This window comes from Mustela erminea, chromosome 14 (genome assembly GCF_009829155.1).
Source record: "Mustela erminea isolate mMusErm1 chromosome 14, mMusErm1.Pri, whole genome shotgun sequence".
In the NCBI taxonomy this organism is placed as follows: domain Eukaryota; kingdom Metazoa; phylum Chordata; class Mammalia; order Carnivora; family Mustelidae; genus Mustela; species Mustela erminea.
Genome location: NC_045627.1, coordinates 83,085,940 through 83,111,255, shown reverse-complemented (window position 1 = coordinate 83,111,255; position 25,316 = coordinate 83,085,940). Strand labels below are relative to the sequence as shown.

Sequence of the window (25,316 nt, the reverse complement as noted above, 5' to 3'; positions counted from 1 at the left end):
CACAGAGTGCACCCACATACCTGTGCATTGTCAACCCATCCCTCCTTCCCCCTTGGATCATTTCTCTCCAAGATAAGTCTCCTGCACCGCCCATCTAGGCTCTTTCCTGAGGGCAGCAGCCCGGCTCCCTGTTCCTGTGTTGCTGGAATTTCTCCTGCACAGCGCTGGCACCTTGCTCTCCGTGTGGGCCAACCTGTACCAGGCTCTCCTTGGTCATGCTGGACCCTGTTCTGACTACGAAAATCTAGACCAGCTCCTGGCGCTGGGTTCCCCCTCTCTACCTCTCCGTGCAAGGCCCCGCAGCAGGAGGCAGCCGCCAAGAGCACTGCCAAGCGAGGCTGGCCCGTCCCTCCACCGCTGGATTGGCCGCAGCCGAACTCCGTACTGGTTTTCCACATGGTCTCTCCGACTGGAGACCAGAAGCATCCCCTGGAAGGCACCGCGAGAGAGACAGGATCTCCACCCTTCGCCCCATCCCCGCCGCCCCCCTACCAAGCCGGGTCCTGTCGATACCGAAAAGACGCGAAAGAGGGGAAGGGGTTCACGTCTTCACCCCTAACCCGCCTCCTACCCGCTGCCTCAGATTCCGCCCTCCGGAATCCAGTTCAGCTTATTCCCAAAAACCACTTTCGTTTTTGTAGGGTTGGCTGCAAACACGGGAAGCGGACAGGCAGCGAGAGCGCTGCGGAGTCTGCGCAGCTCCCCCCGCGCCTGGCCCGCGGGGACCATCGCGGGAACCGCCGAGCCGCGGGTTCCTTTCAAATACCGAGTTACCTAAAGTCTCCGCGCACGGGGTCCGTAAGAAAACGAACGCCTGGTTAACTCCAGAGGCGCGGGGAGGGATGGCGGAGGTGGGGCGCGGGGAAGTAAAGGGAAGCAAAGCGACCGAAATGAGTCCTTGTGGTCCCAACGCCTCCGGCACAAAGCACCTTTCCAGTCCCTCTCAACTCCCGCGTACACGCCGTCTCGTTTGTCCCCGCTCCGTGGCGCGCTCGGGCGCCCCGCGGGGCACCCACAGGCCAGCACCGGGCGGGACGCCCCGCCATCCCGGCCGGGGGCCGCGGGGCAGAGCGCGCGAGGCGCCCCGCCGGGCGCGGAACCAGCCCCTGGCTGGGCGCAAAGCTGGGTTCCGAGGGGGACCCCCCGCGGAACGCTGCTCCCCGAGGGCCGGTGCCCGCCCTTTCCCGGCGAGCGGGAGCCCTGAGCGCCCCGCGACGCTTCGCCGCCCCTCGGCTCGCCCGGCCGGCCCGTCGGGACCCGTCGAGGCAGGATGGCGAGACCCGGGAGCTCGGGCGCGCGGGTACCTTGGCCACAGGCGCCGCGCTGCAGGACGATGACCGGCGGCTGGTGCAGCCTCTCGGAGCGGCGGCTGGCGGCGCGCAGCTGGCACAGGTTGGCGTAGGTGTTGGCGTCGCTGCCGCACACCGGTTCGCTGCTGGTGCACACGCAGAGGCCGGCCTGCGAGCGCCGCCGCACCGTGGCCGAGGCGGGCACCCCGAAGGGCACCACGCACTGCAGCCCCTCGCCGCACGGGCCCTCCTGCAGGCCGCACGCCGCCCCCTCGGGCGCGCCGCACACCTCGCAGCAGCCGCACGCGTCGCGGACGCGGCCGCCTTCGCAGTGATCCGGCGGCGGCGGGCAGCGCACGGGCTCGCAGCGCTCCGGGCACCCGGCGGCGGGAGGCGCCGAGCGTCCCGGCCGGGACGGCAGCGCCTGAGCGGGCGCCGCGAGGAGCAGCAGCAGCGGCAGCAGCGGGAGGCACGAGGAGCGCGGGGGCTGCATGGCGGCTCCGACGGCGGCGGCAGCGGGCTGGGCGAGGACCGGAGAGCGGCGCCGGGGAGAGCGCGGGAGGGACTAGGGGGAGCGGGTGCGAGTGCGCGCGACCGTGCGGCCCAGCCCATTGGCCTCGCGGCGGTGACGAGCCGCCTTGGGGACGGGCACGGCGGCCGGGCTGGGGGGGGGGGGCGGGGGGGCCGGCCGGATGGCGGCGCGGGGGGGCGGACGGCTGGAGCGGGGACTGCCCGCCGCAGGGGCAGGGCGGGGGCTGGGCGGGCGCGCCCGGGCACGGCGCGGCCGGGGGGGGGGGGGGCGCGGGCGGGGCGGCGCGCGGGTCCGCCCTCTCGCGGGGCCCGGGCTTACGGTCTGCGCGTCGCTCCTCTCCGCGGATCGCGGCTTCTCTCGCGCCCCTCGCGAGCCAAAGACTCTTCGAGGGGGAACCTGCGGCGGCCCCGCGCTTACGGGCCCCAGAAACTTCCCCCAAATTACTCACTGGGGACCCGCCCCAGGAGCGGGAGGGGCCGCTGCCCGGACCGCGGGCGGTGGTGCCACCGCGGACTCTGGTCACGCGCTCCAGAGGAGGGGGACGGGCGCCTCTCTGGCATTGACCCCCGTGTCCCGCAAGCGCGACCGTGACCGGCAGCATACAAAGGTGGCCCCGCGGGGCTGGCGGAAAGCCAACGTCCAGACCCACGGTTACATGAAAAAACCAAAGAGCAGAAGTAATCAGAATATAATCATTCGTGTCAGATTCCTTTAAAAAGTTGTTTCGGGTGGGATGTGTGCTTGTGCCCAAACAGAGTAACTCCGGAGCGAGACTCCAGCGGCTGGTAATGCGCCGGGGCGGGGACAGGGGGAGTCTGGGTGAGATGGGGGCTTTGTACCGCTGCATTTTTCACCACGTGCATGAGTGTCCGAAAACGTTGTTGTTAAATAAACGAGTTCATCTCTGATCTTCCACTTGAGTCTTCAACGCATCCTTGGGGACAGATGCAAGTCAGGACGTCACCTGGAGGGGCACGGGGGACTCCGGAGGTGGATCTAGGTGCACTCGTGGCGCCAGGCCCCCGGCAGAGGCCTCCAGGCCAATGCTGAGCAGATGGACAAAGCTGACGCCTGAGGACCCAGGAGGAGACAGGTTCACACAGGCCCTGCCCAGGCAGAGACGCCCAAGGGTGGGTGGGCTGGGCCCGTGAACCTTGGGTGGAGTAGGTGTGGGAGGGTGCACAAGAGGCTTAGTGATTTTGCACTATTTTTTTTTTTTTCCTATTTGGATGGTACCCTCGTGCACACGATATTTTTCCAATAAAAATAGTTTTAAAAAAGTAAAATCCAAATATTTATAACCACTCTTGCCCAAAGCAGGTTCCAAATGTGAGCCATGCTAGAGGGTGGAGAAGGGTGCCTGAGACCAAGAGTTGGGAAACAGGAGGTTCAGCAGGGGTGAGCTGGAGGAAGACAAAGACGTTAGGGAAGTATTTCAAAGCCAGAACCTCATCCTTGTGGAAAGCGAGACCTTGACCCAGAATTCACTCAGCCCTGGATACGGGAGAGGAGTCAGTTCCACTGACTCGGGGCGCTGAGTGCCTGGCTAGCTGTGATTACCCCAAAAGCAGGGTGCCTAGGGGTGAGGGAAGTAATTAACAAAGCTCATCAGCCAGTAATGAGGGTCACCACTGCAGTCCAGGGGACAGATCAATTAAGCAGGGCTTGTGGTCCTCTTACCTTACAGATGAGAAAGCTAAGGGTCAGGAAGGATAAGCGACTCCCCCAGGGTCCCAATACCAGTTAAGAGTGGTGCAGTGGGGACCCCACCCTCCACCTTTCAGCCAAGCTACTGCTCTGAAATAGCAGATTAAAAATATAACTATCTGCTGGATGGGTCTCCTGACTTTTTCCCTAACAGAGGACAAGTCGCTGATGGTTTCACGGAGTCCCCCTCCCCGCCTGCCCCTCCCTCCATGCTCTCTCATTTTCCCACCGCACACACTTTACTCCCCCAGTGCTGAATAACTTGCATTTTCTGGAACATACCCTCTCCTGTCAAAAGCCTTTATTCTTTTGCTCATGCTCTCCCCTCCTCCTGAAATGCCCTTCCTCCTCTCCAGGGTGATTTAGTGTGACCTAGTGAAGCTGCCAGGAGACACGTCATCTGATGGGCTCAGGAGTCAAACTCCGGCTTCTGGCCCTTCATTCTGTGACTTTTGGTAAGTTTAAGAACCTCAGGCACCTTCACCAGGAATGTGGTGGTCACTGCGCATCTAGTGACTGAAAAGGGTATTTTGTGGCCACAAAACCACTCCTGTGATGGTTCACAACCCGAAAGGGGTGTTCGCAATGGCGATGACCAGGAAATGCAAGTCACAGAGGCCACATGGCTCTTCAGCCATGTGGAAGGAAGAAGGCACCGCGCCGCCCCTGGGACCCGTGCTGGCGGTGGCATCAAGGAGTCAGCGGAGGGACGCATGGAAGACGGAGCCATTCCCAACAAGCAGAACTCACAATGCCCATGGTTTTAGAAAGACCGTGATCACATCACATCATGTCCCAGGCATGACCGCAGCTCCCCCCCTCCCCGGCCCCCGCCCTTACTTAACAGGGATCACTGCAAAGCCAGCCCATCGGAGGGCCCCACCCCCAAGCCCTTCAACGTGGAGATGGAGAAATTAAAGTCCCACCTGAAGGGTTAGGGAGATCCTGAACAGTCCACTCAGGAGGGGTGTGTGTGTGTGTGTGTGTGTGTGTGTGTGTGTGTCTGCCTATGTCCATGTGAGGGCATCCATGGAAGGACACAGAATAATTCAATTGAAACCTAGCATCAAGAGCCCGCCATTGATTGCTCATCCTTTAATCCTAGCGTTTCCTTTCTAGAAGTAATGCTTTGGGTCTGAAAAGGCAAGTCTTTCTTTTCTTTCTGACCCCTCTATTGCCATTTATAAAGACCGTTTCTTACAAGATGCATATTTTTGATACATCATGAAAACTCATTTCTCACTAGGTCTTGGCACAGATTCCTAGAGAAGATTTTTTTCCAGGGGAAAGGGGGTAGTTCCAAACCACAAGGGTGAGTTCCCTGCCATTTTCTCTGCAGCCCAAATTTGCAGTTAAGTTTGGACAAAGTCAAGCCTATTTGTGAATAATAAACAATAAAACATCACGGCTGACAAAGCCTGTTAGGAAGTGAGGTTTCTGAGCTGGAACAGAGCGACCGTGTCTGTGCTGCCCCCAAAGAGAAAGATCTTCCACTCGGGGCCACTATCCTCTCCAAAGCAAGAAGGACCCAGAATTCTTGGGGACCCACATTGCCTTTCCTAATCCAAAGAACCTAAAACCTGAGGAGCTGGAGTAATAATTGTAGCTCTTTCTATAATCTTAGAGTTGTCCTACTCAGTGACCTTCGGGAACTGACAATCCCGGTAAAAGGAAGTCCAGACTTCTCAACCTGACATCCAGAATTCTCCATGTCACCTAAACGGCCTTTCAAGCCCGATTGTCTTCTGCATCCAGGGTGGCCGACATCTATCCCCCCAGTCGCTCCTCGCGTCCATTTCCCCCCTCTCCATAGTAACAGAACCTCGGCTGGGGCCTGGCTGCCCAAGTAAAAGATGACTTCTGAGCCAGTGTTGATTCTCTTCCCTCAGAGAACCAGGCACATTCCCATTATTCCCATTGGAAAGTATCATCTCCTTTGACAAAGTGCACACCGTGCTCCTGCGTCTCTAAAGACAGTCCCATGTCGGTTCAGTTTGGTTTAGTTTAAGAGAAACTTCTTGAGCATCTGCCATGTGCTGGACACTCTGCTAGACACTGAGATGAGATGTGGCATTAAATACCAGAACCCCTGCCCGCAAGGAGCTCAAAGTCTAGGAGTTTTCTGTAACGTTGGGAACGGTCTCTACCTGTCGCAGACGGTAGCCACTATGTGTAACTAACTACTGAGCCTTAGACATGTGGCCCGTGCCGCTAAGAAACTGAATTTTTATTTGTATTTCATTTTAATTCACTTAAGTGTGACCACAGGAATGCTCCCCGTCAGCCGTATGAAACGAGTGTCTATCACACTGGAGAGCGGGATAAGGAAACAAGTCCAGGGTGACCAGAAGGAACTCCAGGAGAGGGAGGAGCTGGGAGTGTACGGATGCCAGCGGAGCTGCATCTTGAGGGCTGGGGAGCAAGTCACCAGGCGGACAGGAGTGGGCGGCGCACAGGTGGGGGGTCAACACTGTGCGTCCACTCAGTTGGGGAAATTGCCAGCTGTCCAGTGTGGTTGGAGGCAGGAAAGGGGTCTCTGTGGGCAGAAGAGGCAGCCTGAGGGGAACACCAGGTTGTGAAGGGCTCCCGCTGCCCTCCTGAGGAATTTGGGCTTTATCCTGGTGCTGCTGCAGAGCTCCCCGGGGCTTGGAAGGAGCTGCATTTTGGGCGAATCACCTTGCAGTGTGGATTCAGCAACAGACATTTTTAAACGGAGCTACATTATTAGAGTTTAGGTTAAGAAGCACTTTGAGTTAAGCTGAAGATGCAGCTAATGTAACTTAATCAGACAAAAAGTGAAGAGATTCCAATAGCTTGGTAACATGTTAGTAACTCATTTCGGCGTGACCTCTTCAATGTAATCCCCTCCTCCAAAAATATTGCAAATGGTGAGGATGCTTAAAATATTTGGGGGGGAACTTTAGAGGCACTTTGGGAATATTAGCATTTCTAATATCAAATCACAAAACGTTCCTGTCCTGTAATTAAAGGAGGACCCGTGGGAACAAATCCTGGCCTGGCTGCTGTTTCATGCTTCCTGACAAGCCTCCAAGATCTATTAACTCAGATCTTTCATTAATTTAGACTAACCTGTCCCCTAAATCAATTGCAGAAGACCTGCCGTCTGTGTTTGCATTAATCGGCTCTTTCCAACATATTTGCTCTAGAAAACTAAAAGTGCATGCCATATGACCAAATGTTTCCAGTCTCCTTGACCAACTGGATCAGACAGACCCAAGTTCAAATAGAACCACAGGCAGCAAGCAAAGTGTAACAAATGACAGCTTGTCAATTTTCTGTGACTCGGAAGCAGCATAAAAAGCTGGCCTAGGTCACGTATAGAATGTGCTGCCTTTGGGCGGGAACATGTGAGGTCAAATCAAAGAAATTATGAGCCAGAATTTTAAAAGTGCTTGTAAAAAGAAATTTTTAAAAATTGGGAAGGGTGTTCAAGCTTTGAGTTATTTCATCATCTAGTTACATAGGCACTAAAATACACACAAGCATCCAAAGTTCTGTAAGTATGAGAAAGCGTTTACTGAGTTTATCAGGAGGATCTGGGAGATGCTTGGATGCCAACATTTTAAACCAACTTGACCTAGATAAGGCCCAGATTCTTTCTCCACAAACTTTCATTGTTATTTTACATATACATTGTTACCTATACGGGCAAATGTTTCTTTTTGTTTATTCCCTAAACTAATGGGACTGGGAGAAATGTGAAACTGTGAGAATATAAAAACAGTGCCCCTTTCCTAGTGGGTGTTCTAAAAGCCTTGGCCCCAAGTCATTGAGGGTGGAGGTCTCTGCTTCCATACACCCAACCCAGCAGCTGGAGGGGGCCGCCCAGGTGGCCTTCTACGGGCTGTGGGTTTCCTCTACCCAATCACATTCTCCCACTCAGTGCCTTTTCCTGTCTCCTCTGTCTGCTGCTCTGGAAATATTTGTCGATATTCTTGACTTACCAGCTATAGGGAATATCTAACCTTGAATTGCTTGACCCAGAGAAGGGCTGAATCAACCCTGGTTCTAGCTGTGAGGCCAGGGGTTCTCAAACCTGAGCGTGTGTCAGAAGCACCTAGAGGGCTGGAGGCACCTTGAGTTTCTGAGTCATTAGGTCGGGAGTGGGGTGGCCTGAGGATTTGCATTTCTAGTAACTTTGAGGTGATGTTGTTGTTGGCCTGGAGACACCACATTAAGTAACAAATAATCTGTGTCTGTCTCCTGTCCCTTGTCTACCTCCCATTCCTGCTCTGCTGGCCCGTCTCCACGTACATGCCGGGGAGAAGCATGGCTTCATTTAGGGGAACAGATAACCAGCCTCAGAGGGGCTTCTGCCTAGAGACCTCCGAGCAAGCCTTAGGAGTGAGCAGGAGTTAGAGGCCAGTGGGCGCGGAAGGGCAGAACAGAGACAGCCTCTGTTTCCAGTTATTGAATATGGAGGAGCTCTGGCTTCATCTAGCGGTTTTAATCAGGAAAGGGATGTGGTCAGATTTGTGGGTTGGGAAGACCACCGGGACCAGGGCGAAAACGGCTCTGAGGGATGGGGGTGTAGAAGGAGAGGGAGTCTGGAGGCAGGTTCTAGCGGGAGAGAAGGGTCCGAAAGTTTGCAGCTGGCATCATGGAGGAGCACACAGGAACAGTTCGGCCCTTTGCGTAGGACCAGCTACTCTCCTTCCCACCCGGCATGCAGCAGAGACTCTCCAAGGTCAGACATGAAGGGTGCATGTCGCACTGAGCAGAACGGACTGATGGCCCCAGGCCCTCAGGAGCCATGCCCTCCCCACCCCCCACCCTCCTCAGCTGTCGTCAGTCCTGGATAGAGAATGTGTCCTACTCTTGGGTGCAGGGGCATGATACAATGACAAAGGTATTGTCCCCTGGCCAAGCCAACTGCCTATCTGGTTCAGCTCCGGGAGAGGCATCTTTTCCTAAGCGTATAAAGATACCTCAAGGGTTCGGTACCCTGAAAACTCTGCCCTAAAGGGCTGGTGACCTCGGGGAGGGCATTCTCCTTTCTACTGTCCTTCTCTATAGGAGGGGTGATGGAGACCCCTGGTGTCCATTAGAATCCCTCAGGCAGCTCTTCCCAAATGATGACATCCTGGAATTTGGCCAACTTTGATTAAATTCAGTAAATAATAGTAGTGGGTCAGTGTTTACTTTCTGATTTTGATGACTTTACTGTAGTTACATAAGAGAGAGTTGGTTTTTATTTTTGTCTTTTAAAAGAAAATATACATGAAAGCATTTAGAGGTCAAGGGCCTTCACTTTTAGATGGTTCAGAGGTGGAGAAACAGCAAGTGTGGTTGACCTGTGGGGAAGCTGGGGTCAGGGTAAGTGAGAGATTTATACTATTTTTATGACTTTGGTCTAAACTTAAAATTATTTCAAAATTTAAAAAAAAAAACTTTTTTAAAACTAAATACCCCTGATCAGTTGAGTAAAAAACTCTAGAGGCACCAGTAAGCATATGAAAAGATGCTTAACATCATCAGTCACCATCAAATCAAGACCACAGTGAGCTTTTGATTCACACCCCCTAGGTCACTTGTATAAAGAGTCTGGCGGGGGTTGGGGTGACTGGGGGATGGGCATGAAGGAGGCACGGGAGGGAATGAGCACTGGGTGTTTTATGTAACTGATGAGTCGCTAACCTCTACCGCTAATACCCTGTATGTTAATTCATTGATTTTAAATCAAATTTAAAAATCTAAAAGTCAGGGGCGCCTGGGTGGCTCAGTGGGTTGAAACCTCTGTCTTTGGCTCATGTCATGACCCCAGGGTCCTGGGATCGAGCCCCGCATCGGGCCTCTCTGCTTAGCAGGGAGCCTGCTTCCTCCTCTCTCTCTCTGCCTGCCTCTCTGCCGACTTGTGATCTCTGTCAAATAAATAAATAAATCTTTTAAAAAAAAATGCTCTATGCGGTGTGATGGAACGTCCCTGATGACGACTTTTCTGAGCCCCACCCCCCCAGGGACGCTAGTGAGCAGTCAGGCTGAGAACCACAGACCAGCCATTTCTCTGTGTTGACACCATGGGAACGCTTGTTTAAACCCTCCCGTTCTTCCACAGCCAGGATGCATCCAAAATTCCATGGCTCTGGGAATTCTATTTGTCTAACTGCGCAGCCTGTATTGGAATCAGCCAGGATGTCTTCAGATGGGACACCATCGCCCTCCCCCCGAGGGCTGGGAGCCGTCTGGAACGGGGCGTCTGACCTGCCCATGCTACCCGCCGGTACCAGCCCTGTGGGGCTCAGGCTGTTGTACGGACAGCAGACGCCTGTACAGCACTGAAGGCAGACACTTTATCTTGATGTTCATGTACTTTCTTCCCTGAAATTGATTCCGTTCCCCCCGCCCCATTGGTACCTCTGAATCCCCTTTACCCATCTCGCTCAAACTTGGTTCTATTTTTGATGCGTCCTCCAGCCGTCAGCTGTCGGCCCTCCTGGACGGCGTGGCACCCGCAGAGCATTATCCCTGATGATTCACGGCCAAGGTACTTTTCCACTGGCCCCTCTCCATCCTTTCTTAAAGCTGTGTCACTTCGCGTGGTGGAGACTTGCGTCCCTCTTTCCCGATGGACTCCGCTTCTTGTAGGCAGTTTCTGGGCACTCAAGCTTAGCCCAGTGCCTGGCACCCAGTCATTCAGTGCCTAACTATGCCTTAAGGTGACTCCTTAAAAAAGAAGCGTCCCCACTTTAGAAATAGGGACTGAAAATCACACCGGCCGTCCCGTCACAAAGACATGCCGTTTGAGAGAAGGGAGGGAGAAATAACCCAGCCCCCAGTGGCAGGAAGACCAAGCCCAGCCACTGGGATCTGTCAAAGGGAATCAGGAAATCCTCATTAAGGCTCCACTTTCCTAGTCTGAGATTCCAGAGGAAGCCCAGTGACGACCCAGGGGGACGCCGATACACTAAGCAAGAAATGCAGGATATAAAACTGTGCCTGCTGTTCGCTCCTGATTGTCCAGAAAATGATGGCCACACTCAAACATGGGCAGAACAAAGCCTGAGGTTGATTCAGGGTGGAGGGGTGAAGGGTGATGGATGGTATTTTCTGTACTAACCAGTAACCCTGGGAGAGGCAGACAATTAAAAGAAGGAAGAGAAAGCCGAAGCCTTTTCCATCAGTGGGAGCCAAGCTCCTGGGCAGGCTCTCCCTGCAGCAGGGGCTCCCGTCTGCAGACCCCCCCCACCAACACTGGACAGTGCTCCTACCTGTGGTCACACCTTGTCCCTCAGGCGACCCTGTCCCACTGCTGAGCTCAGCATTTGCTCTGATCTTCTCTAGACTCTACTCGTTACTGCCTCCCACAAACCCGGGGCACAGCTGAACGTGCACCAAGTGCTTAGCACTGAACAAATTCGAAGAATTTAGAGATTGTTCCAAATCTGTATCTTCTGACATTTTCCATGCCTTTTAATCCACCAAGACAGTCATACGCCTTTTTGATGTCTTCCACAAAGCTCTGTCTGTCTCTGGACATGGCTTATTTATTCCCTTCCTATTTCCCAGCTTCTGTGTCTCCAACCTTAGTGGCCTGCGCCCTGTTCCCCGGCACAAGGAAATAGCTGTATGAGCGCCACGGAGGTGAGGACTCCCTGGATAACTTTAAAGGTGGTGTTCAGATGTCACAACATAATTTTTAATCAGGACTGTTGGGTACTGGCATGAAGATAAACATACGCGCCCCTGCCATTGTTGGGAGCCTGCGTCGGACTCAGACATCGAAGCAGTAACCTGATTTCACAAACACATGATTGCAATTAAGTAGGGTCTTTTCAATCAAAGGCATTAAATCAATTAGTTATTCAGATGGGGTGAAAACGAACATAGGTCCCATATCAAACATAAAACTTGTGGATCATAGACCTAACTTTAAAAGTAAAAACAATGCAGAGATCAGCGAAAGGTTTCAGATGGGAAAATATCTTTATGATCCTGGGGTAGGCAGGGAGATTTCACAAACAGGACACATAAATCACTATTTAAAAAATTGATAACTATGAGTTAATTAAAATAAAGAACTTCTGCCTATCAAACTGGAAAATCATCCACTGGGAGAAGATACTTACAACACCTGTTTCTAAACAAGGACTCATATTCAGAATATACAACTCAACAACAGAAAGACAAATAGAAAAAAAAAAAATCTGAGCCAAAGAATTCACAAAAGAAGATCTCCAAACAGCCAACGATGTCAGGAAAACACTGATTAAAACAACAACACATGCCCACAAAGATGGCTAAAATGAAAGTCTAACAACCCCAGGCAAGTGGAATTTTAGGACCACCTCCAAGCTTTCCCCTGCCTGATATATATGCCCTGTAAAATCCCCTCGCCTTGAGTGTGGGTAGGACCGTGGGTGGGATACTGTGATTAGGTTGTATTAAATGCCGAAGACAGAGGACTATTGCAGTTGTAAATAAGGTCTCTAATCAGTAATTTAAGCAACCGTGAGTTCTACAGCTGCATAGAAATGAATTTGGTCAACACCTGCATTTAGGGGAGGACCCCAAGCTGCCACCTCCCCATCCCCGCCCCCACCTCCTACCTACAAATGGTCTGCACCAGGCGCCAGACAGTGGGGCAGGAACTAGAATGTCAGCTCCCTGGGGACAGGTGCCTCTCTCACGGCTCTACCCCAGTCTCTCTTGCACAGTCTGGCACATCGCAAGAGCTCAACATATTTTAAAATTAATTCATTGACACATGGAAGGATGGGTTGAATGTGTCAAACTCAAGTGAAATACGGGATTTTTTGTTTTTAACTTTTTGTATGTCTCTGAATTTAAAAGACAATTCTTTCTTCTATAGGTATTTTGCAATTTTGCTGGTACCTCTATGGGGCAGATTCAGATATTCGTTGCCCCCCCATAGGAGGATTACAGGAGGTTGAACCATATAAAATTGCTATCGTTTCCTCATTTTTGACCTAATAAAATGGCGATCGTATATGGTTCCACCTCATACTCCCCTGCCCTTTTGATATCAGGCTTGACCATGTCATTTTTTCTGGCCAGTGAAACATGAGCTCTAATGGCATGTGTCAACTTCAGTTTTAGGTGAGGTTACATGACCGGCAAGCAGAGCCTTTCCCTCTCCCGAGACCACCACTTTCCACATAGAGGTTGCTCGATTCACTCGCACTTCGCTGAAGAGGGGAGCTATAGGCGGACAGACAGCATAACTGACCGGTCAGCCCGGACGGTTATAAACCTCTGAGGTTTTCGTGACTGCCGCAAAACCTGGCGTATTCTGTTCGACAGTCCGGAGTCTGCCGTTTGATAGAGACAACGTCTGTGTGTCCCCCTCACCTATGTCTTCCCCTCCAGAGTTCAGCAAAATTTCTTGTCCCTAGGAAGCCCTTGGAAAATGACTGAATTTAATCAAGCACAGCATTTCTTCTGCTGGGAAAAAAGCTGGCTGAGCGCAACCAGAGACGTTTTGTAACACTTACTAATGCCTGTTCTACCTTGAAGCCTAAGGACAAGAATCAGTCATGAGCCAAGCTCTATGATGTCAGCAAAAATCCCAGGACAATTAAGGCTCCTTTAAGGCTAAAATGAAACTGTTTCCAGAATCGGAACGAGATCCAGTTGTTGGCATGCCTCTGCTAGCTCTTCTTCCTGGGGACACCCCCGTCCCCGCCACCCCGTGACTCTAGGCAGGAGGCTGGGAAGCCTCCTACGACGCTGACACCGAACCCACGGCAGCAGGAAGGCGGGAGCCAGGACTGGACCCCAGGATATAGCTGTTGTTTTACGAACAACAGAAAAGTATCAAAGGTTTTGACCTGATGAGTAAACAATCTGATGTCTGACACGTTGTGACACTAGACTGTAGAGAAACAGTGGAAACAGGGATGGAATAGAAGTTTTCTCAGAAATCATAAATTAGGGGCACCTGGCTGGCTCAGTCCCGGCAGCATGTGGCTCTTGATCTCTGGGTCGTGAGCTCAAGCCCCCACGCTGGTGTAGAGATTACTTAAAATCTTTCTTAAAAATGCAATAAACAGGGGCACCGGGGTGGCTCAGTCGTGAAGCATCTGCCTTCGGCTCAGGTCATGATCCCAGGGTCCTGGGATTGAGCCCCACATCTGGCTCCCTGCTCCGTAGGAAGCCTGCTTCTCCCTCTCCTACTCCCCCTGCTTGTTTTCCCTCTCTCGCTGTCTCTCTCTTTCTCTGTCAAATAAATAAATAAAATCTTTTTTAAAAATGCAATAAACACTTAAAAAAGAAAAATAATGTTATAAATTAATAATAACAAAATTTTAAATACTTAAACCAGTATCTATGGAGAAAAAGAAATATGTGTCAAAACAAACAAATAAAAACTACCTCTGAAAAAATTCTTGAGGTGAACAGTTTTCATGGTTGAATTCCTTGAAACTTTAAGTGAACAGTTTTATGTTCTTTGAACTGAGAGAGAACATGAAAAAAAAGATGAAAAACTTCCCAATTCACTTTATAAAGCAGGCACATGCCAGTATTAAGCATAACAGAGAACATTCCTTCTCTCTGCCACTGCCAAAAAATATAAAAGTCAATATTATATATGGGCAGAGGTATGAAGCCACAACATAAGCCAATCGATCTGCACTGTATGAAAGAATGGAATAAAATGAAAGACTGCTGTCATTCCGAAGGTATTAATATTATTTTTCATATCATTTCAAATGTCAAAAAGTATCTAGTGAAATTCCATATCCATTCCTGACTGTGGGTTTTTGTTTTTGTTTTTGTTTTTTGGGGGTTTTGGTTTTTTGTTATTTTGGGGTTGTTTGTTTGTTTTGGTTTGCTTTGGTTTGGTTTGGTTTGGTGTATTTTTTTTTTTTTGGTGAACTAAAAAAATAAGGAACTTCTCTCACATGATAAAGAATATCTTGGGGCGCCTGGGTGGCTCAGTCATTAAGCATCCAACTCTGGATTTCAGCTCCGGTCACCATCTCAGGCTCATAGGAGCATCAGGGAGCCTGCTTGCAATTCTCTCTCCTTCACCCTCTACCCCTCCCTACTCTCTCTCTGTCTCTCTCTAAAAAAAAAAGAATAGAGTAAAACAAAATAGAATAGAATATCTGAAGTCAACAGTCAGCATCATATATAAAAATAAAACACCAGAAACAATCCTATTACTATCTAAACTAAAGTAAGTGCGCCAAGCTCTAGAAGTTCAGGACAATTCAATATATATATTTATTTATTTGACAGACAGAGATCACGACTAGGCAGAGGGGCAGACAGAGAGAGGAGGAAGCAGGCTCCCCGCTGAGCAGAGAGCCCAATGCGGGGCTCAATCCCAGGACCCTGAGATCATGACCTGAGCTGAAGGCAGAGGTTTAATCCACTGCCTTCCCACTTGACCCAGGTGCCCTCAGGCCGATTCAATATTAACAACCAGTTTCTTGGGGGGGGGGCAGTTTATTATAAATTTTGTTGATATGAGAGATATGTAGCATATGATTTACCAATCCTAATAAAATATACAATACTCTTTATTGTGAATTCCTTATAGACAACTGACTTTCATAGAACGCTTTCTTAATCATGGACCAGAGGTTAGCAAACTTGCCTTGCAGGCCAAATCTGTCCATGTCCTGTTTTTGTACATCCTGCAAACTAAGCATGTTTTTTACATTTTTGAGTGGCTGAAAAAAAATCAAAAGAATTCTATTTCGTGGCACAAGAAAATTATATGAAATTCAACTTGCAGTTTCCACAAACAAAGTTATACCGGAATCAGCCCTTCTCCTCTGTGTGCTGTCCACAGCTGCTTTCCCCCTGCAACAGCAGAGTTAGTAGTTGCGACAGGGGCATATTGCCTGCAAGGCCGAAAACATCTACCATCTTGCCCTTTACGGGAAGAGGTGCCAACCCCTCGTCTAGACGATCAACAGAAGAATAAATCAAGCCCCAATTTGTAGCATTTGCCAATTTCCAGGGTAAGTGCTCCGACTGTGGCCAGCTACCACTGTGGCATCGCTGAATTCAGAGCTGGGTGGAAAGCTCCAGAACACAGCATTGGGTCGTGCCTCGGCCTTCCAGGTACAGCACCTAGAAATAACCCCAAGACCATAGATAACGAGAAGGCGCCGTAGAATAACCAGGACATGATGACTTGTATTTATAACTTTCTTCCTAATGTAGCTTACTTCACTGTAAATTTACAGTCTAATCTTACTAATGGCTGCGTGTGCAAGTGACGGGTGTTGGCGAGGATGCGGGGAAAGGGGAACCTCCTACACTGTTGGTGGGAACGCCAGCTGGTGCAGCCACTCTGGAAAACAGCATGCGAGTTCCTCAAAAAGTTGAAAGTAGAGCTACCCTACGACCCAAGAATGGCACTACTAGGCATTTATCCAAAGGGTATAAACGAAGTGGCCCGAAGGGGCACCTGCACCCCAAAGTTTATAGCAACAAAGTCCACAAGAGCCAAACTATGGAAAGAGCCCAGATGTCCCCTGACAGATGCACGGATAAAGAAGATGAGGTCCATATACAACAGAATAACACTCGGGCATCTAAGAGAATGAAATCTTGCCATTTGCAATGACGTGGATGGAGCTAGAAGGTATTACGCTCAGTGAAATAAGTCAGAGAAAGACAGTTATCATACGATCTCACTCATATGTGGAATTTAAGAAGCAAAAGAGAGGATCGTAGGGGAAGGGAAGGAAAAATAAGATAAAAAACAGAGAGGGAGGCAAACCGTGAGAGACCCCGAACTGTAGGCAACAAACGGAGAGTGGCTGGAGGGGAGATGGAGTGATTGGGGGAGGGGCATGAAGGAGGCACGTGATGGAATGAGCGCTGGGCATTGTATGCAACTGATGAGTCACTGAATTCTACCTCTGTAAGTAAAAATAAAAAATGGCTGTGCAAGCTTGCAAAATTCCCCCAAATTCAGCCATTGTCTTACCAGCCAGTCCCAGCACCACCACCTATATGGAGTGACCAATGGTATGACAGAGATGTCAGCCCTCTGGCCTGTGCCCACGGCACAGGAATGGGAAGGATGCCCTTGTCTGTGCCCACCCTTCCTCCTGGGCCTTCGTGCCCCTCCTAGCTCCAAAGTGCAGGTTTTGTTCACAGCCTTTGCCGTATTCAGGGACCCACGTGTCCCCTGCCTTCATGCACACAGCCTCCGCTCTGCAAATCTTACTCCCCCAAAGGCAAACCCTACCAGGAGGATCCCTAGTTGGGACAATCACCTGTCCACAGAGCCACCAAATGCTGCCAGACTCAGGGAGCCTCATCACCGGTTTCACAGGAACAAGCACACTGACAACATTATAAATGTGGTGTAATTACTGTTTTTAAAAAGTAGGAATTTTTTTGGAACTCAAAAATAAGGATTTGAAGATTCAAAAATACCATGGAAAAACATGCTTTTGATATTAAAATGTATTACAAACAATTACTAATATGGTATGATACTGGCAGAGAATTATTCAGAGTCTAGAAAGCTCAGAAATGGACTCCAGTGTAAACCGTGATGGCCTGCGTGCTAAAGCCTGAAGCTCTGTGTCCCCCTCCAATTGATGTGCTGAGCCCGAACCTCCCAGGGGATGTACCAGGAGGAGGCCCTTTGGGAGGTGATAGATCATGAGGGCACTTCCCCCCACTTAGAAGAGACTGCCGAGAGCTGCCTTGTCCCCTCCACCACGTGAGGACCCAGTGGGCAGACAATCATGTTGCTCAACCAGCAACATGGGCCCTCATCAGACACCAGAGCTCTTGGTGCCTCAATCTGAGACTTTCAGACGCCAAAACTGCAAGAAATAAATTTCTGCTGTTTTTAAGGCACCAAATCTATGAGATTGTGTGATAGCAGCCCACACTGGCTAAGACACTGATATAAGTGGTATTTCAAATCCTTGGGAAGAAATAGATTTTTAAAACTAATAGCACAGGGGGGCCTGGGTGGCTCAGTCGTTAAGCATCTACCTTCCGCTCAGGTCATGATCCCAGGGGTCCTGGGATCAAGCCCCACATGGGGCTCAGTAGGAAGCCTGCTTCTCACTCTGGCACTCCCCCTGCTTGTGTTCCCTCTTTCACTGTCTCTATGTCAAATAAATTTTAAAAATAGCTTAAAACTAATAGTACAGAGGAACTGCTGAACTTGCTTGTAGGCGTCAGGTGGTGGAGTATATTGGATTTTTACTTGTTACTATTTGTCAAAATTAATTCCAGTTGTAACTAACCTATAGGAGTAAAAAGTTATAATAAATGTATCAAGAGATACAAGGAGGCATGTTAGTAGTTTTGTGGAAAATTACTTTCTAAGCATGACAGGAAAGGTAAAATCCATACAGAAAAAAAAAAAAAAGACACCCAATAAACAGAAGCATCTAAATGAGAGAGACAAATGATAAACAAGGATAATATTTAAATACAGAAGATGAACAGAGAACAAAGATTACTAGTTCATACACATACAGTTCTTGAAAACAAGAAAAATTCAAGCAACAATAAGAAACATAGATAAAGACAACCACAGGCAGGCCACAAAAAGGACAAAGAGAAGTGGCCAATTAACATTTAAAAAAACCTGGACTTCCTATAATTTTCAAAGAAGCATAAAACTGAAATCACAAGAAGATATCCTTTCAAATCAGACTGCCAGAAATGACGGACTCCAGCACTGCCCAGGACACGAGGAAATGGGCTGGTCTCACGCATTATCGGCGGGAGCAGAAATGACACACATCCGTCCTAGGAGACTGGCAGGACCAGGTGTGAAACATGCACACCCGGCCGGGATGCACCAGCCCTGGAGGCAAAGACCCAGCTTGCAGCGTCGTTAGAATGGCAAAAAGTTGGAAACAACCAAAAGGTCCAGTGAAGGAATGGGTTGAGAATTTCCCATAGAGATACACAACTAAAGATTTCAACCTCAAGACATGGTGGGGTTGCTCCATAGTCACTGATACGTGAAGGTGTCTGTGATATTTTGTGGCGTGGAAGGAAGGCTACAAAAAAGCTTGTATCACATTGTCCCAAATACATAACCATGCTTGTGCCCGCATGTAAATAAAAACAAAGGCACGTCCAGAACAAAGTAAAGTGTGGGAATGTCAGGTGCATTTTACATTATTTTGTCTGGGGCATCAAATTAAATGTAAAATGAAACGTGCATGTGTGTGCAAGGGGCCTGCGGCCCTCCAACAGCTGTGAGCAGCTGCCCAAACCTCCGCGTGCGTGAAGGCCTTGCCCGGAGCGGCCGTTCCCAGCAGCGGGTCTGAAACCCGCTTCCCATCTCGTGGAGGGCCCTTTGGGGCCTATCTAATCAACAGAGAGCTAGATTTGGGCTGTTTCCACTTCCTAACCTCTTCCAATTTTGAAGTCATTGGTTTTTAAAAGGGACTCCGAGAGAGAGAGAAAAGCTCCTTAGTCAGCCCAGAGTTTAAGGGCAGAAGCTTCAGCTGAATTCCAGCTGCAAGTAACTGAGCGGATGTTGGCATGCGGAGGGCGAGGGAACTGGGTTCTCTGGGGTCGTCATGGCTTATGTTGTGGGAAAGCTGAGAAAGCAATTCCAACGCCTCGAGGAGAAAGTTGCATGTTCGCGCTAACTGAAGGACGAGCGGAAGTACAAAGCCAAGACGACCAGGACAGGGGCCTTCTGTAAAGAGCGGCGAGAATTATGGCAGAGAGGTGGGGAAACCAGCAAACAGAGAACGATTCAGTTGCACAGGGACGTGGGGTATGCAAGAAGCACTGTGTGAGAAGGTCGAGGGCTGTGCGATTAAGCTATTTAAACAAATTAACGGTTTAAATACCGTTCATCTGAGTGTTTTGCAAACGGAGAACTCAGACTTGCTTTCCAGAGATCATAGGTGCTTTATGAGAAGTTTTACATCTCGCACTTGAATTTTAATTTAATTTTTAAAAAACTCATAAGGGGATGCTTGGGTGGCTCAGTCGGTTAAGTGTGGGGACTCAGTTTTGGCTCAGATCAGGCTCTTAGGGGCAGGAGATCGAGCCCCACATCCAGCTCCATGCTGGGCATGGGGACTTTGCTAATGAGTCTCTGTCTCCCTCTGCCTCTGCCTCCACGCTCATGTACTCCCTCCCTCTCTAATAATTAAAAAAAAAAAAAAAAAAAAAGACTCCTGAGATGGATCTAGATGGTCTCCTTATGCCTGAATACTACCACTCTACCTCTGTGTCCGTGTGTGTTTGCCAGCACCGTTGCGCAAGGCAAGTCACCGATGAAAGCGCCATGTGCCATGCAGACCAAGTCTTCACGTCACGTTTGTTCGTATGTCTGAGCTGAAGACAACGTGAGTTCTTGCGCTCTGTACTTTGCTCAGCTCCATGCAAACACATCTGAAAACGTAGAATGTATCATTGTCTAGGAATGTAACTTCTCAGAACTGAGTCTAGGTAAGACAGAAAACCCAAGCATATCCACAGAGGAAAATAGAGGAAATGGGAGATCGTCGGATACGCCCTCCCGAAAGAGGTTCAGAGGGCATCCTCAGGAAAGCACCAACTCTGCAGAGTAGTAATCAGACGGGCCAAAGCAGAGAAGAAAGGACTGATAACGCGAGTGACATCAACCAAGACAATGAACACCAAGTATGCCAAAGCCACAAAGGAACACATACCCTGGGACCGGTGGCTCCTATTTGGAAACAGTAAGTAAGATTCCAGAGGGAACAGATTTTCACCTTAGGAAGTACCAGAGGCAGGCCAAAATGGGCTTTGATGCAGCAACTTTCTGAATCATGGGAAGTTCCCCACGCTTCCCATCCACTCTCCCCACGCCCACCCCCCCACACACCTGCTGAAGAAAGCTAGTGCGGCTGGTCCAAGGGGCAGAGTTTGGGAGGGAGGGAAAGGAGGCAACAAGGTTTAAGAGAATATTTACATTTTGGCACCAGTTTGGGCCCTTCAAATCCCAAATCAGCATCTGCAAATGTACTTGTCATGTCACGTAGTTTTCACTCAGTGAGTTCCTTCTTCTCTCCCGGGACCTTGCGGAAGCCCTTCCAGCACAACGCTGGTCACCCAGTGCGTCGCGTCGCTCACTGGCCACGCCGGCCTCTGCACGTGGGGATTTCCATGCTGCCGCAGGCTTCCACACTTTTTACGGCACTTTCTCTCTCTCCACGGATTCCTTGTGGACATGATCATAGGTGTCCTGGGCATCGCCTATCACACACCAGAGACCCCAATTTACCCAAGATCTTGTATTAGAAGGTCAAAGTCTTCCCATCCATAGGTGATTAGAACCAGTCCCTACAACTATTTCCAATGCAAGAATTTGGCATCCTAAAACGATTTGATTTTATAGTCCTTATTCTGGTAATCTTATTAAATTTATACAATGTCAAATGTCAGGGCTTCAAATCTCTCAGGGAGGTTATGACCAGGATACTTAACATACTATTCTCAAGTGCTAAATTTAAATGTATATATAAAGAAATTATTATTTTCAAATTTCTATCATTTGAAATAGTATGGTTCTGGGAACTATTAAAAAGAGATGGAATGAAAATTAAACTCATTTAATAGCCTGGAGATAGGACAAAATAAACAAAGAATAGTTTTTGAGACTTCTACCAAGGCTGTTAACACCATAACAGTTGAGAACTCAAACTGTGGTTATCAAAAGAATCGTGGACTTTTTTTTTTCCTAAGATTTTACTTATTTATTTAACAGAAAGAGAGAGAGAGAGAGAGAGAGAGAGAGCACAAGCAGGGGGAGCAGCAGGCAGAGAGAAAGGAGAGGCAGGCTTCCCTCACAGATCAGGAAACCCAATTCGGGGCTCGATCCCAGGACTCCGGGATCATGACCTGAGCCAAAGGCAGATGCTCAACTGACTGAGCTACCCAGCTGCCCCCAAAAGAACTGGATCTTAAATCTAATATTACCAAGTTCCTTACCAAACCTGTAAAATGGGATGCAGGTGTGGCTATAAAGGCATCATTAAGAGGTCCTTGTGATGATGCAATTATTTTGTATCTTGACTGTATTTGTGTCAATATCCTCATTATAATATTTTCAGCATATCATCACTGGGAAAGGCTGAATAAAAGATACACAAGAACTCTTACAACTACACGTGAATCTGTAATTCTCTCTGAATAGTTTAAAGAAGTTATTTGTGAATGTTGACTTAAATTTTATATTAATTTTGAAGTTATCCTATGCAAGTACATATCTTCCCTAATTTCTATGATGAGTGAAATAAAGTGAACTAGATACAAATTACTTTAAATTTAGCAATGACATAACCAGAAGGTGGCACTGTTACCACATGACTGTACCATAGTAAGGCACTACTCACTTTAAATATCCGGAAAATAGAATACTAATTTTATCACTCAAAATTGTAAATGCTAACCCCAATTCAGTAATATTTTCAGTAAGTCTTAGCTGAGGTTTGCAAAAATATAATTTCATAAATCATTAAAAAATAAAAATATACAAATAATTAATTTGGGGTCTGTATAACATGGATAAGATTGCAAATGGAAAATACAAACCCATCAAGTGTATTTTCATCACGTCTGATGTAGACTGTCAAACCCGTAGAAAGACAAGGAAAATTCTTACCAAATCTGGTATTAATTTGTTATGTCTCTGCACTTTTTAATACAAGTATTTCCTGCCTCACCTACTGTTGTTTTGATAAAGGTACGAGAACCACTTAAAAGAAAATTCCCGAAATGCAGCTAGAAGGGAAAAAAAAAAAAGGCTGAGAAAGGGATTTCTTTTTTTGTGAAAGCAACAAAGTTTAGAACTTTCTTGTTTTGGGTCTTTTTAAAAACTACAAGAACTTAAAATACTTTTCAGGGAAAGGAAATGAAGCTGTAGCAGTCAGTAAAGATGACTAAGAGACGGCTTTCATCCAATTCCACCATTATTTGATGCCGCCTGTATAGCAGACACGGACTCTCCGTTACCAACAGTGGGTCTGAAAAAAATAACTTCTAACATGACAACGGCCCCTCTGAGAATTAAAATGCCCTCTGCCCCCCCGCTTTGGTCATGCCATGTCCAGTCTAACCAATAACCAAGCAGAGCAAGAGCAGCCTGGACAATTCAGAGTATGCTTTGAAGCCGACATGGGTCATAGTACTTTTGAGGACATGTTTTTCTTTTGCTTTAGGGAAGCAAAATAAGCAAGCCCTTTTCCCAAAACCAATCATCTTTCCTTGTACAGATACATCAAACTATGCCTTTCAAAGGTTACCAAATAATTAGTCTGTCCTTAAATAGGTAACTTCCAGTCAATCACCCATATTTTGTACTAATTCTATTACCTGTTCACACCAGAGCGGACCCAAACAAAATGAGATGTAAGTTAGAATTTTGAGTTTATTCTCAAGTCATTACAGTGTTCAACCAGTTTGACATTATAAAGATAACAGACATAAAAGTAAACACTGGGAAGCACACGGACATTCCCATTCTGAAAGAAGACATGTTATATATACAGAAAAAAAAATGCAGCAAATATTAAGGTATTCAAAGTGATTTTTTGACAATTCAGATGTGATATATTTACAAGAAAAGTATAAGTTTTAAAATAATTAAATAATTTTCATAGAATTATAAAAGTATTGAGATAAATATTAGAGGAGACCCTGACAATCACAAGAACATTTTCCTATGCTACTTAATACAAGGGCAGTTCTATAAAAAGTCCCAAAATAGAGCCAGTATTTTGCCACTATGAAATATATCAAATTACCAATACCAAAATATGCTAAAATGGACATGCAATGCAGAAGCTGTACCAAAGAAAAAAGCATGAGGCTCCTGAATATTGCAAACTGTCTACACAAGATTTCTTAGGTGTGTTCATGAAAAAGTAACTTTCAAAAGAGCCATTATAATGGATACGTTGGCAGAAAAAGTGATAGCTACTTAAAACTTTCCATCTACCATTTTCCAATGTAGCTGCAAAAAAGGAAAAAATAGAAATACAACTTTAAAATATTAGCTTATGAATAAAAAAGTTGAGTGGTGCACTTAATGCATTTAGATTTTTAAACTGATTCCATAATTCCCCTATAACAGATGGTAACCTCTGGACCCCACCACTGTAGTAGGAAATCTCTCTCCTTTTCTCAAACCAGACATCATCTTAGAAAATGCAAAGGAGAAAAAGGGACACATATGAATTCAAAACAAAACAGCACAGTAAGATGGCAAAATATCATAAAAATAGCAGCATGTGAAATTCAAGACTAGTTTCTTAAAGCAAATGTTTAAGACTCAACTGTAAAAATGGTACTTCAAACTGGTCTATTACTCAACGCTTGAAACGAAGGGTTTTTAGAATAGTGCTGACATTTACGATATCCCCGTGATTAAACGTACACTCAAATTTGTCTTTTACATCTCTATTGCACACGTAGAAGAATAAAAGCATCCTGGCATCTTGACCATGAGAAGATATCTTATTGAGCACATTCAACTATGCTACTGAAAATTAATTTTATCCCAATGTTAAAAACTGATCATGTAGGACTTCTGAGCACATTATTCCAACAACATCCTCCAACAAGATGAGAATACACAAGCGCTTGAATAGAGGTTAATCAGGGACAAAAAGGGGAGGCTGCAATCACACAGCTAAGGGCAGAATGTCTTGACATATAAACTTGAGGTCTTCACTGATCCAAATATAGAAATAAGAACTATTTATAAAACCTTGATATGAAAATCAGATCACCCAGAAATTTCACACCAAATCATTTTCACTGTCTCATAAAAGCAAAGACTGCTGCAAGCCCCAGGTTTTTTTCCAACTCATGTGGAAGACACAGCTGTGTGAGTTCTAGTTTCCACCTCATGCAACCTACAACCCTCACTAACAGGTCCAATGATCTCCTCTACGCAACACTGGCCACTCACCTTAACGCCCAGAGCAACAGAGATGGTTATCGTTTCCAAGCTGTCCATACTGTAGTATAAATTTTACAGCACCACAGACATCATGATTTTAGATATCTTAGTCTGACAATATTTCATTCAATAATATTCACCAGTAAGAATATGTAAATATCAAGCATCTAATAGGAAATCTAAGTAGCATTTTAAAAAAACCAAAATAATTAATATGCATTTTTAATGTTTTAAGTTGTTAAACATTTAAACTGTCAAATTCACTAGGAAAAAATACCACACACACATTTTCATCACCCAAAAGAGAGCACACAAAGCTTCAGACAGCTGATACTGAGACAGGTTTTTTTCTTGTGTTGTGTTTTTTTTTTTAAAGAAATTACATTTAATTTGGCCACTCCCTAGATTCTTGGTTTACCAACTTATAAAGAGTACATCAAAGAGGCAGTATAATATGTGTATTAAAAACCGTTTCGCCCTCTATCATCTTTGGCTAGAAGGGCCGAGGAGGCAGGTGAGGCTCCACGCGCTTCCGTCTCACACGTCACTGACCGGAAGGCTCGCGTCATCCAAGTCCACGGGGTCACAGTCCTTCTCCTGAGGGCCATTTCTACTTTGAGGTTTTAGCAGCGCTTGTTCAGTCACTTTGGAAGCTGGTTCTCTTGGAGAGACAGTCTGGACCTTGAAGTTCCCTGGCTTGACCTTGGCAAGAGATTCGTAAAATCCTCGCTTCTCCATGGTAAAGCTTGAGACCAAAGAGTTGCTGCGAGAGGCTGCGGAATGTGGGCTGGCGGCTGCGCTGGCAGAGCGGCAAGCGGGTTTGGATTCGGAAGCACAGCTGGGATGCTCCTGCAAAGACGGGTGGTGGTCAGATGCAGGCAAACAGTAACGACAGAGTTAGTAACTCAGT

The 25,316-nt window shown here is 47.7% G+C and overlaps 2 protein-coding genes across 6 annotated transcripts in view; both read right to left on the bottom strand.

Moving 5' to 3' along the window:
* HTRA1 (HtrA serine peptidase 1) overlaps positions 1 to 1,871 on the bottom strand; it is a 49,818-nt gene extending 47,947 nt beyond the window's left edge. Inside the window, exon 1 of the mRNA XM_032312585.1 lies at positions 1,305 to 1,871. Coding sequence (XP_032168476.1) covers positions 1,305 to 1,782 — 478 coding nt within the window. The 5' untranslated portion in view covers positions 1,783 to 1,871. The remainder of the gene's footprint in view (positions 1 to 1,304) is intronic.
* A 20,982-nt stretch (positions 1,872 to 22,853) lies between these two features.
* The window catches only part of PLEKHA1 (pleckstrin homology domain containing A1), a 54,936-nt gene continuing 52,473 nt past the window's right edge, over positions 22,854 to 25,316 (bottom strand). For all 5 annotated transcript variants that reach the window (XM_032312353.1, XM_032312354.1, XM_032312352.1 and 2 more), the window contains one exon: positions 22,854 to 25,255. In XM_032312353.1, coding sequence (XP_032168244.1) covers positions 25,048 to 25,255 — 208 coding nt within the window. In that variant the 3' untranslated portion in view covers positions 22,854 to 25,047. The remainder of the gene's footprint in view (positions 25,256 to 25,316) is intronic.